The 13,016-nt window shown below is 38.0% G+C and overlaps 1 protein-coding gene across 2 annotated transcripts in view; it reads left to right on the top strand.

Annotated features, from left to right (window-relative positions):
* YME1L1 (YME1 like 1 ATPase) overlaps positions 1 to 13,016 on the top strand; it is a 49,506-nt gene that overhangs the window by 3,450 nt on the left and 33,040 nt on the right. For both annotated transcript variants that reach the window (XM_047065328.1, XM_047065327.1), the window contains exons 2-3: positions 5,518 to 5,649; positions 12,129 to 12,291. In XM_047065328.1, coding sequence (XP_046921284.1) covers positions 5,518 to 5,649; positions 12,129 to 12,291 — 295 coding nt within the window. The remainder of the gene's footprint in view (positions 1 to 5,517; positions 5,650 to 12,128; positions 12,292 to 13,016) is intronic.

Raw genomic sequence — 13,016 nt, forward strand, 5'->3', positions numbered from 1 at the left:
TGAGAGAGAGAGAGAGAGAGAGAGAGAGAGAGAGAGAATCTTAAGCAGGTTCCACGCTCAGCACAGAGCCTGACACAGGGCCGAGTGGCATGACCCTGGGATCATGACCTGAGCCAAGATCAAGAGTTGGATGCTCAACCGACTGAGCCACCGAGGCATCCCAAGATGTAGTTTTACATTTAACAGTTTTTTTCATTTAACATATTATTAATTCATTTCTGTATCAGTAACTATGGGATAAAGAGTCTAACAAGAATCTAGAGTCAAATTATCTTGGTTAGAGTATTTGCTCATATACTTGCTGAGTGACTTGAACATGCCACTGAACCTATCTAAATTCTGGATGTCTTTATCAGTTAAATAGGACGTATAATAATAGTGTTTATATCTGTTAAAGGATTAAATGAGATTGAAGATACTGAGGGTTTGGTTCAATACTATCACAGTAAAGGGAGTACCACAATAACACAAGTCAAATGAATTTTTGGGTTTCCCAGTGCATGTAAAAGTTATTTTTTTTAATTTAAATTTTTTAAAATTTACATCCAAATTAGTTAGCATATAGTGCAACAGTGATTTCAGGAATAGATTCTTTAGTGCCCCTTACCCATTTAGCCCATCCCCCCCCCACACACACTCCCTCCAATAACCCTCTGTTTGTTCTCCATATTTATGAGTTTCTTATGTTTTGTCCTCCTCCCTGTTTTTATATTATTTTTGTCTCCCTTCCCTTATGTTCATCTGTTTTGTCTCTTGAAATCCTCATGTGAGTGAAGTCATATGATATTTGTCTTTCTCAGACTAATTTCACTTAGCATAATACCTTCCAGTTCCATCCATGTAGTTGCAAATGGCAAGATTTCATAAAAGTTATGTTTACACTATAACCTATTAGTTGTGCAATAATAGTATTATGTCTAAAAGCAGTGTAATACCTTAATTAAAAATACTTTATTGTTAAAAAATGCTAACCATCGTCTGTGCTTTCGATGAGTCATAATCTTCTTGCTGGCTGGAGGGTCTTGCTTCACTGTTGATTGCTGCTGACTAATCACAGTAGTGGCTGCTGAAGGTGGAGATGGCTGTGGCAAATCTTAAAATGAGACACAAGTAATGTTTGCTATATCGATGGACTCTTTCATGAATGATTTTTCTGTAACATGATACTGTTTGATAGCATTTGACCCACTTAGAACGTCTTTCAATATTGGACTGAATCCTCTCAAACCCTGCTGCTGCTTTATCAGCTGAGTGTATCTTCATAGCATCTTCACCAGGTGAAGATTTCCATCTCAAGAAACCACTTTCTTTGGTCATGCATAAGAAGCAGCTCATTTATGTCAGTTTGATCGTGAGATTGCAGCCCTTCGCTGCCATCTTCAGGGTCCACTTCTAGTTCTCTTGTTATTTCCACCACATCTACACTTCCTCCGGTGAAGTCTTAAACCCCTCAAAGTCAGCCATGAAGCTTGGAATCAGTTTCTTCCAAACTCCGGTTAATGTTGATATTTTGACCTCTTCCTATGAAAATGTTCTGAGTGGCATCTAAAATGGTGAAGGTTTTCAGTTTACTTTGCCCAGGTCTGTAAGAGGAGTCGTGATCTATAAGCTATATAGTCTTCACAAAATGCATTTCTTAAATAATAAGACTTGAAAGTCCCAAATTGTTCCTGACCCATGGGCCACAGAATGGATGTTGTATTAGCAGACATGAAAGCAGCAATAATCTAAATGGTATACTTCCAGCAGAGCTCTTAGGTCACCAAGTACATTACCTGAGCAGTAATATTTTTAAAGGAATCATATTTTATGAACAGTAGGTCTCTTAACAGGGGACTTAGAGTATTCAGTAAACCCTACTATAAATAGATGTACTGTCAAACAGGCTTCCTTCCATTCATAGAGCCCAGGCAGCATGAGTTTAGCACTATTCTTAAGGGCCTAGGATTTTCAGAATGGTAAGTAAGCACAGGCTTCAACTTAAAGTCCGCTACATTAGTTCCTAACAAGAGAGTCAGCCTGTCCTTCAAAGCTTTGAACCCAGGTGTTGACTTCCCCCCAGCTGTGAAAGTCCTAAATGGCATCTTAGAATAGAAGGCTGTTTCCTGTACGTTTAAAATCTATTTAGTGTAGCCACCTTCATTAGGTATCTGTCTTATTTAGATTTTCTGGAGCTTTTACTCAGTGTTTGCTGCTTCACTCTGCACTTTCGTGTTAACAAAAATGGCTTCTTAAACCTCATGAACCAACCTCTGCTAGCTGCAGTTTCCTCACCTGTTTCAGCCTTCATACAAATAAGTACATTTAGGGCCTTACTCTGGATTAGGCTTTGGCTGAAGGGGGAGTGTTGTGGTTGGTTTGATTTTGTATCTAGACCACTGAAACTTTCAGCAGTGGGCTGTTTGGGTTTTTTATCCTTTGTGTGTTCACTTGAATAGCACTCAACTTTATTTTGCTTGCACAACTTGGCAAACTGATGCAAAAGGCTTATCTTTTAGGCTATCTTGGCTTTCAACATGCTTTCCTTACCAAGCTTAATCATGTCTAGGTTTTGATTGAACTTGAAAGATACGTGACTTTTCCTTTCACTTGAACACTAAGATGCTATTATAGGGTTATTAATTGTCCTAATTTCAATATTGTTGTGTCTCAGGGAATGGGGAAGCCCAAGGAGAGAGAAATGGGAAGGTCCCATTGGTGGAGTAATCAGAACACACACAACAGTTATTGATTAAGCTCAGTGTCTTATATGGGTAGGATTTGTGATATCCCAAAACCATTACGGCATTAACATCAAAGATTACTAATCATGGATCACCATAACAAATACAATGAAAAAGTTTGAAGTATTGTGAGAATTACCAAAATGTGACACAGACATGAAGCGAGCAAATGCTGTTGGAAAAATGGCACCAAAAGACTTCCTTGATGCAGTGCTGTCACAAACCTTAATTTATAAAAAATACAGTGTTTGCGGAGTATGTTAAGTTAAAGCACAATAAAATGAGATATGCCTATATGGCATATGACACCAGCTGGGTGTCCAACAATTCAATTCTGAAACTACTTACACAGTGTTAGTGCAGACCCCCAAAGTTAAAGGCTCAGCCCCACAAGACTGGTCCCATTTCAGATACCAGTCACAAGTCCCAGGCCATTCATACTTCTGATCTCCCAGCTATAAATCAGGGTTTCCCACAACCCCCTCCTCAGGTTTGATAATCTGCTAAAATAGCTCACAGAACTAAGAAACATACTTCACATTTACTGGTCCATTATGAAAGAGAAATGAACAGCCAGTTGATTAAGTACATAAGGGTACAGCCAGAAGGGTCCCAAGCAAAAGATGTGGAGTGGATTACTTTTCTTCAGGGTGAATCTCTGCACTCCATCTCACTCACTGTTCAAGAGCTTTTATAGAGATCAATCCCCAGCCCTCCCCTCCCAGAAGCTAGGGGGGTGGGGCTAAGAGTTCCCACCTTCTACTAATTACTAGGTCTTTCAAGTGGCCAGCCCAGCCCTGAGGCTATTTAAAGACCCTAGCCTAAATCACCTCATTAGCATAAATCCAGGAGTGATCCAAAGGGTTACCTTACGAATAGTAAGACACTATACCACACAGGAAATTCCAAGGGTTTTAGGAGCTCCTGGCCAAGAAATGGGAACAAAGACCACTGCGAACTAAAATGTAAGTTCAAAGTGGCAAGCGATTTTTTCCTCTATTTTATTCTTTGACTTTTCTCTATTTTACTTTATTTATATAATTATTTAATGTAAAATTGTAAACAGAAGGAAGTAGGGGTCCCTGGAAAAAGACAGACAAAGCTTTCTTTACGTAAGGCTTCCTGGCCATCTTGTGAAAGAATTTAAGAACAGCCACTATCAGGCCAGGAGATAGCCTAATCATATCAGGGACGATAAGTCAGTGGCAAAACTCCCAGTGTTAGTTCAAAAGTCAGGACTGACCCGACTTATTTTTGAAGGATCTCAACTCCTTTGAGCACTCGGATACTGGACCAACTGGAGCGAGAGAATTGATGATGCTGACCCCTTGCTGGCCCTTGTAACTCTGACCTGGACTCAGTCACCTCAAGATGACTACTGCCCCAGTTCCATGATGTATTCCCCACTGCACAAGCCTTGTCATGAATATGTATGAAACCCCAGCATAAAACTGCCCCGATTTTGTTATTCAGGGAGACACTGCTTTGGGAAAGATCCCTGGTGTGCTCCTTTACTTGTTCCAAGTAAAACCTTTCCTTTTCCTATTCTTTGGCATGGCTGTGTATTTTGGCTTGACATTACCAAGAGGCAAACCCAGTTCTGGGTAACAAAATGTTTATACAATACTTAGTATACATACTTTATATTTTTTCTCTATTTTATTCATATTGTATCCCAGTGCAACAATAATGCACACAGATGCCAAATAAAGATTTCTTGAGTGAATGAATAAATTAAATGGGTTCTTACCATATTGTCAGAATTGGTTGGAGAGAAACAGAGGAATAACATACAGATAAGTAAGTAGATTGTGTGTAAAGTGTGTTAGATACTAAAAGTGTCAACAAGAGAAAATGGAGCAGTGAAAGAGAATAAGGAATATTTTTTAGGGCAGGGTTCTTGAAATTTTAAGTAGGTTGGCTATGGAAAAGACTCAAGAAAAGATGACTTTTGGGTTAAGAACTGAAGGAAGTCAGAGAGCAAGGTAGACAGAATAAAAGCAATGCAAAGTCCTTGAAGTGAGGGCTTTGCTAGGTGTGTTCCAGAAACAGCAAGGAGGCCAGTATGTCTCGAGTAGAGAAGACAAGGAGAACATTGTGGTAGATAAATTTGGAGAGGTAATAAAGAACCACAGAGGCTTTCTACATCCTAGTGCTTAGGACTTCTACTTGTATTGTGAGAAGAGAAGCCATTGGAGGGTTTGAGCAGAGGAGTGATGAGATCTAACTTTGTTTTTAATAGAGCAGATTCAGGGAGAGTAGGAGGGCTATTGCAAAATCCACATATAGATGATGGTGACTTAGAACAGGATGAGAACGGGATGGTGCAGTGAGGAAGTTAAGAATAAAATTCTGCTGTAGGTTTACTTTTTTCTAAGTCTGAAACATTTCATTTTATGGTGGTGTCATTTATTTAGCCCATTCCCTTAATGCTGGACAATTCTACCTTTCCACTGCTTTTTAAACATTTTGATGAAAATTGTCATCTGTGCACAAACAAGCACTTTTCACATTATTTCCTTAGAATAAATTATTAGAAATTAGATTGATGGGAAATTATATGTGTTTGTTTTTTAAATATTTTTGATTCATATAGCCAGAATGCTGTCTTGGAAGAATTACCAGTTTTCTTTCCACCAGCAATAATCTGAGTATTTACATCTTTTAATATATTGTTCTGATCTACAGTGTATGTTTAACTTTTTACAAATCCCAGATCCTGACAATAAGGAGAATTTTTCTTGTTTAATTTTAAAAAGCACACTACTCAATTTCAACTTTTATCTTCTCTTAGGTTACAGTTCCTCTGAGTCATCTCATCAATGCCTTCCATTCACCAAAAAACACACCTATTTCTGTCAGTGCATCAGCTTCACAAAACCAGCATCGAGATGTAGTTCCTGAGCATGAGTCTCCTGGCAATGAGGTAATAGTTTTTACCCTGATTGTATGAGAAACAGCTTTTTTGATTTAGTATGTTGTAAACATGCCTAAAATGTCTACGTTTAGGCATTTGTAACAAGGTGATTTCTGTCTTCAGCTTAATCTCCTTTATGAATAAAGATGTCTAATTCTGGTTTTATTGTACATATGGAAAAGTTATGTTGTCCTATTCTTTACAATTTAATTTATTAAAAATTTCATGTGGCAGGGGTACCTACCTTGCTTAGTTGGAAGAGCATATGATTCTTAATCTTAGGGTTGTAAGTTCGAGTCCCGCGTTGGACATGGAGCCTACTTTTAAAAAAAAACAAAATCATGGGGCACCTGGATGGCTCCGTCAGTTAAGGGTCCAACTTCATCTCAGGTCATGATCTCACGGTTCGTGGGTTTGGGCCCCACATTGGACTCTGTGCTGACAGCTGAGCCTGGAGCCTGCTTTGAAATCTCTGTCTCTCTCTGTCTCTCTCTCTCTCTCTCTCTTTCTCTCTCTCTCTCTGTCTTTCAAAAATAAAATAAAACATTAAAAAAAAAATTCATGTGGAAGTGTATTTGGTATTCACTTCCTAGATTGCTAATTGTGTGATACCATTTAGATATTTTGTGTTGCTCCAGCAGCAGTAGTGAACCCACAATTAACTGACCGTAATTGCCTCCCAAGTCTCAACGAAGGTAGAATAGTAAGAAGTTACCATCTGCTGCCTTACAGGAGATTTCAGTGTAATTGAACGGTTAGAATACAGGGACCTGAAAGTGAAATGTATAAGCTATAAAACTACTTTTCAGTGTTCAGAGAATTATAAAATCAGTGTTTCCTAGGATACAGGGAATTCCCAGCCTAGAAACCTTTGTGTTCACAAAGTTTATTAATAAGGTAGGTGCATATAGTTCTGAATACATTTTTCACAGAAAACATTATACTCTGTAGTTAAATTTCCTAAAAACCTTTTTAATCCATAAATAACTTATGTTCTTAGTCCTGATATCAGAGGCTTTGGCAAAGGGCAGATAAAATGTTCACTCTTGCAAGGGACGGGGTGGGGGGGGTGGGGGGGGGTGGGAATCAGTCTTAAGATAAAATTTTAATTAGATGAAAAAATTTGTCTTCATCTTTATGCTTTCCTTTTATAATATTTACCTAATTCCTATTGCTTCTTCTAGGGAGTCCATTGTCTTTTCTACTGTGGTGATACCCTTCTCCTAAATTACAGTCCCAGAGAGCCTGCCTGATGAAAATACCACATGTATCAAAATTGCTGCATATAGCAATATTATGTTCATTTTAGAAATTTTGGAAAATACTGTGTAGGTAGAAGAAATAAAATTCACCTATGATCCTGTTCCCCAGAGATAATGCTGTTAACATTTTGTATTTATATCTCATGTCTCTTTTGTACTTTTTTATTTTATAATTGGATCATACTGCATATGCTGATTTAGATACTGCTTTGTTAATTTAATAGTCATTATGAACTTGTTATGCCATACATTTTTTGTATTTTTAAATGACTTCAGAACGTTCATTGTATGATATCCCATTATTGGATATTGTTCCCAATTTTTTGTTGCTATAAACATTACAACTTTTACTGTTTGTGTTGCTAAATCTTTGACTATTTCATTAAGTGAAATTGCTAGGTCGGGGCTTAAAAAGTAGCTAAATTCTGGAAGCCAATGTTGAGGTTATGAGTAATGGTCTCAGATATAGAATTGGCTTCTTAATCTCTGATACGCCCTCATTAATCCTATTGTTCATCTTTAGTGAACTTTATTACTGTACAGAACCCGTTTTCTTTCTCCTTAAGCATCCTACCATCTCTAATTTCATCTCTACCTTTGCTGTGCAGTTGGCTTTGCTTTCATCAAGTCTTGCTCATCCAAATATACACTCCACAATGCAGGTATTAGAACCTTCCTTTCAACTTCCTTCAAGATACTGACTTATTTTCCCTTTGCTTTCAGACTTCTTGAAATAGCAGTCTGAACATGTAACTACTTGCTAAACTTCTATTCACACTGTATCTCATCATAGTTTGGCTACTACTTGTACCATTTTACAGACTTTGCTAAAGTCAGTTGATTTCCTTTGTGCTAAATGTAGGCTTCTAAAAAAAAATCTGTATCTTATTCAACTTTTCCTGAGCATTTGATCTTACTGAACATTTACTGCCTTCAAAATACTCCTGGGGCGCCTGGGTGGCTCAGTCAGTTAAGTCTCCCGACTATTGATTTCCACTCAGGTCATGATCTCAGGATTCATGAGATTGAGTCACGCAGAGGCTGCTTGGGATTCTCCTTCCCTCAGAGATTCGAAATACTCCCTTGAATTGAGTGATGTTGCATTGATGATGGTGTTTTCTCTTTCTGTTTTGCTGACTTGTCTTTTTTTGCCAGCCCCTTAAATATTTGGCATGCATTTATCCTTGATCTAATTTTTGTTATGCACGTTCTTCTAAGTTATGTTACCCATTTTCATATCTTCACCTAACATCTAGATCTATATACTTATATATATGCTGATGACTCCCAAATATATCTCCAACCCCAAATTCTCTTTAAATCTTTGAAGTAATTTATTTAGTGCTTTGTTAAAATAACCCCCCCTCCCCCCGCCCCGGAGAATTTCAGGGATCTCAAAATTAAGATGTCCAGAACTCAGCTACTCTCAAATTCTAGTATATTTGAGATTACAGTGGATTTAGCGCCTTTTTGTCAGGGATTCCAACCAGGAAAGAGAAACCATGTAGTCAATTGAGCAGTAAAAGTTTAATGTGAAAAATTAGTGTAATTTTGTAGTTTAATATTTTTAAAACCCTATTTTTATATGGGATGGGAGTAACTAGGGGTTGGCTAATAATAAGTAAACTCTAAAATATACAGGACAAGCAGATTTAAGGTGTGGCTAATACTCCTAGGACTGAGATAGAGCATCATGGGAAGAGTTCTCCACCCACAGGCTGCTGTCCTGACCTTGTTGGAAGAGGGCATGGCCTTGGCTCACTGAATGGCAGAGAAGTCACTGGTGTCATGCTAGCTGCACTTGATGGAAGTTGCCATCTAGGCAGGGAAAGCTGTTCATGGGGATGTCTCTTACTGAAAAAGCTGCAAGGTACTGTACTGCTGGCCACTGATTACTGTAGGAGCCAAGTTTTGGAGAAGCTATACAAGTGGCCGCCAGATGCTAGAGAAACAATGGGTGTTACAGACAGGAGCCTGCTGAATGAGCACACCGGAACCAGGGACAAAAACACTCCTACAGTGTCTCCAGTGGTCTCTACTGACAAAGCTTCACATTGTCCCAGATGGCAAAGAAAAAATATTTAAAGAGCCCAGATCATTGTTCATGCAGCCGAAAAAGGATGAAGAGGAGTTCGGAGACAGTAAAATGATAACTAGCACATCCATCCAGAACCCTTCTCCCTCTCAATCATTATACTTCATTGGTTTCTCCAAGTATCTATTATTTAAGATTGTTATTTCCATCTTTAGTTAGAGCTTGGTTCAGGCACATACCATTTTTCTCTTGTTCCATCAGCCTTTCTTCAATTCTTTTCTCCATCAGCCTTTTCTTACCCAGTTTATTATCTTTATCTTCTATTTTCTTGGTATAAAACAAAACTAATCATATTAGCTATAGAATTAAATTCAGACAAGGCTCTTTACAACTTGACCATAACCTGCCTGTCTTCCTTCCTTCCTCTCTTTCTTTCTCTTTCTCTTTTTCTGTTTTCTTTTTTTTTTTTTCTTAAAAAGATTTTAAGTACAACCCTGAGATCAACAGTTACATGCTCCACCAACTGAGCCAGCCAGGTGCCCCATAGCCCATCTTTCTAATTCATTCTTCCATCACTGATCTTTGGACTACACCTCACACATCATTTTGGAAATTAGGTGTTAACCTCAGTGAGGCTTATCTGACTTAGGAAATTGGTTACTCTGTTTTCTTACTACTTTTTGTTTTAAAAATCTCTGTAAAGCAGTTACTATGTTGCATGATAATTGCTATGTTTATATGCATCTTATTTCTCTTTACATTCCAGGGACCTGACAGCCAATAAGTAAGGGAAATAATTTTAAGTTAAGAATCTCCACTTCCCTTTTGAAGTCTTTGTATTGTAAATAGACTTTTTGGCTTCCCGTTTTTTTTAAAAGGTGACTTTTGAAAAGTAGCTTTTGAGTATTGTAGTCCTTTTGTTTTCATTGTAATAATATCCTTTATGTTGTATAGCTTTTAGTAGTTTAAAGAGCACTTTTTTTTTAAGTTAATTTTTGAGAGAGCAAGCGTGGGCATGTGAGCAGGGAAGGGGCAGAGAGAGAATTGCAAGCAGGCTCCATGCTGTCAGTGCAAAGCTTGATGCAGGGCTCGATCTCACGAACTATGAGATCATGACCTGAGCTGAAATCAAGAGTTGGATGCTTAACAGATGGAGAACAGACACATAAGAAAATGCTCAACATCACTCATCATCAGGGAAATACAAATCAAAACCACAATGAGATACCACCTTACACCTGTCAGAATGGCTAACATTAACAACTCAGGCAACAACAGATGTTGGCAAGGGTGTGGAGAAAAAGGATCTCTTTTGCCCTGCTGGTGGGAATACAAACTGTTGCAGCCACTCTGGAAAACAGTATGGAGGTTCCTCAAAAAATTAAAAATAGAACTACTCTACGACCCAGAAATTGCACTACTAGGTATTTAACCAAGAGATACAGGTGTGCTGTTTCAAAGGGGCACACACACCCTAATGTTTATAGCTGTGCTGTTGACAATAGCCAAACTATGGAAAGAGCTCAAATGTTCATTTACGGATGAATGGATAAAGAAGATGAAGAAGATGTGTTATGTGTGTGTGTGTGTGTGTGTGTGTGTGTAGACACACACACACACACACACACACACACACACACACTGGAGTATTGGCAATCAAAAAGAATGAAATCTTGCCATTTGCAACTATGTGGATAGAACTGGAGGGTTATTATGCTAAGCAAAATTAGAGACAAATATATGACTTCACCCATATGAGGAATTTAAGATACTAAAGAGATGAACATAAGGGAAGGGAAGCAAAAAGAATATAAAAACAGGGAGGGGGACAAAACCTAAGAGACTCTTAAATATAGAGAGCAAACAGAGGGTTGCTGGCTGGCTTGTGGGAGGGGGGATGAGCTAAATGGGTAAGGGGCACTAAGGAATCTACTCCTGAAATCATTGTTGCCCTGTATGCTAACTAACTTGGATGTAAATTAAACAATTAAAAAAAAAAAAGAGTTGGATGCTGAACTGGCTGAGCCACCCAGGGGCCCCAGTAGTTTAAAGAGCACATTTAAATATTTTCCTTCATCATGCCTTTGACTATCTTCCTATGTAAGGATATGTCAGATGACCAAGGCATGATCTTTTCTGTTCATCCATACCATCTTGTGAAGTAGGCATATTTCATCATCATTTTACTAATGAGGAAATGGATTCTAAGAATATGAATGACTTGTCAGGGCGCCTGGGTGGCTCAGTTGGGTAAGCATCCAACCTTGGCTCAGGTCATGATCTCTCAGTTCGTGAGTTCAAGCCCCAACTTGGGCTCTGTGACAGCTCAGAGCCTGAAGCCTGCTTCAGCTTCTGTGTCTTCCTCTCTCTTGGCCGCTCTCCCACTCGTGCGCTGTCTCTCTCTCAAAAATAAACATGAAAAAAAATTAAAAAGGAATATGAATGACTTGTCACACAGCTAGTAAGTGACAAACCCCTGGACATCAATCCAGAGCTATATAATCCATCGATCTAACTTTATTTTTTGTGCATGCAACTTTATGTATCTAACTTCACTTCGGTCATCAGAAGCTGATACTTGGGCTATTTATTTTTGCTTTCCTTGCTTGAACTTTCAGGTGTCTGAGGCTTGTAATTGTTACTTGTCTTTAATGTCTGCTTGACAGTTTCCACGGACAAGAAAATAACTCCTATCCAATCTGTAGTTAGTTTAGAACTGTTGTAATGTGACTTTATTTTCTTGCCTGGTTTTCATACATTTTTCACTTTGTTCATTGTCCCTCCTTATTAGAAGTTAGATACGGGTAACTATAGAACTTCTCAGTTCGAAGAAGGATCTCGGCAATGAGGCCAGAGGAGTGAGGTGTCCTCTGGTAACGGCATACTCTTTTTTTTTTTTTTTAAATCAAATGGGCTTTTGATTATTAGAGACTGGAGGAGGCTTTAAATGTCCATAACTTCACAATACTATTGGAAATGTGATATTTTTAACCTTTGTCAAACTTCATGTGACTGACCTCCATAAAGCTAGAACTATAAAAATATTTGTACCAATTTAGTTTTTAAATATGAGAAAAGAGGAATCAATATATTTGTTACATTTAAAAAATTCATATTATTTCAACTGATAAGAACTCTTTGGTTAAATATCTTGATGATAATGCAGTCTTGGTTGACTCAATCCTTTACAGCCTGTACTTAATTTAAGAGACCTTGGATTATCTGAATTAAAAATTGGACAGATTGATCAACTGGTAGACCATCTACTTCCTGGATTTTGTAAAGGCAAGAGCGTTTCTTCCCATTGGCATACATCTCATGTCTCTGCACAGTCCTTCTTTGAAAATAAATATGGTAAGTTAGTCTGTTTTTTGTTCCAATTTAAGTGGTCGTAGTTATTAATAATTTAACAGGTAGCATTTATTCATTTTTAAAGTTGTTTGTTTGTTTATTTATTTTGAGAGAGTCAGAGTGTGAACAGGGGAGGGGCGGGGGAGAGAATACCAAGCAGACTCCACGCTGTTAGTGCAGAGTCCTATGCAGGGCTCCAACCCACGAAACCGTGAGATCATGACCTGAGCAGAAACCGAGAGTAGGACACTTAACTGACTAAGCCACCCAAGCGCCCAACAGATAGCATTTGTTAATGTTTACTGTGTGTCAAGTTCTTTCCTGAGTTCATTTGTTTGTTCTTTCTTTTATAACTTTTCATACTGGAATAATTTTAGATTTATAGAAAATCTGCAAAACAGTACTGAGTTTCTATATATCCTTCAACTGCCTTCCCCTAATGTTAACTGCTTACTTAACCATGGTGCATTTGTCAAAACTGAGAAATGAACATTGGTACGGTACTTTTAACTATAGACTGTATTTAGACTTTACCAAATAAAGTTTAATTTTACTAAAGTACTGGTTTTTCCATTAGGGTTCTTTATTTGTCCCAAGATGTAATATAGCATACAAAACAGATTTTAGAATAGTGGAGTATTGTTTTAATTTTAGGTGACAAACCTTTACTGGATTCCAGGTACTGTACTAATTTCTGAGAATACATTGAAGAAATAGTCCTGGTCCCT

The sequence above is a fragment of the Lynx rufus genome, unplaced genomic scaffold, assembly GCF_022079265.1.
Source record: "Lynx rufus isolate CCGP_SWC_20201006 ecotype Redwood Valley unplaced genomic scaffold, mLynRuf1.p SCAF_7, whole genome shotgun sequence".
NCBI classification, from domain to species: Eukaryota; Metazoa; Chordata; class Mammalia; order Carnivora; family Felidae; genus Lynx; species Lynx rufus.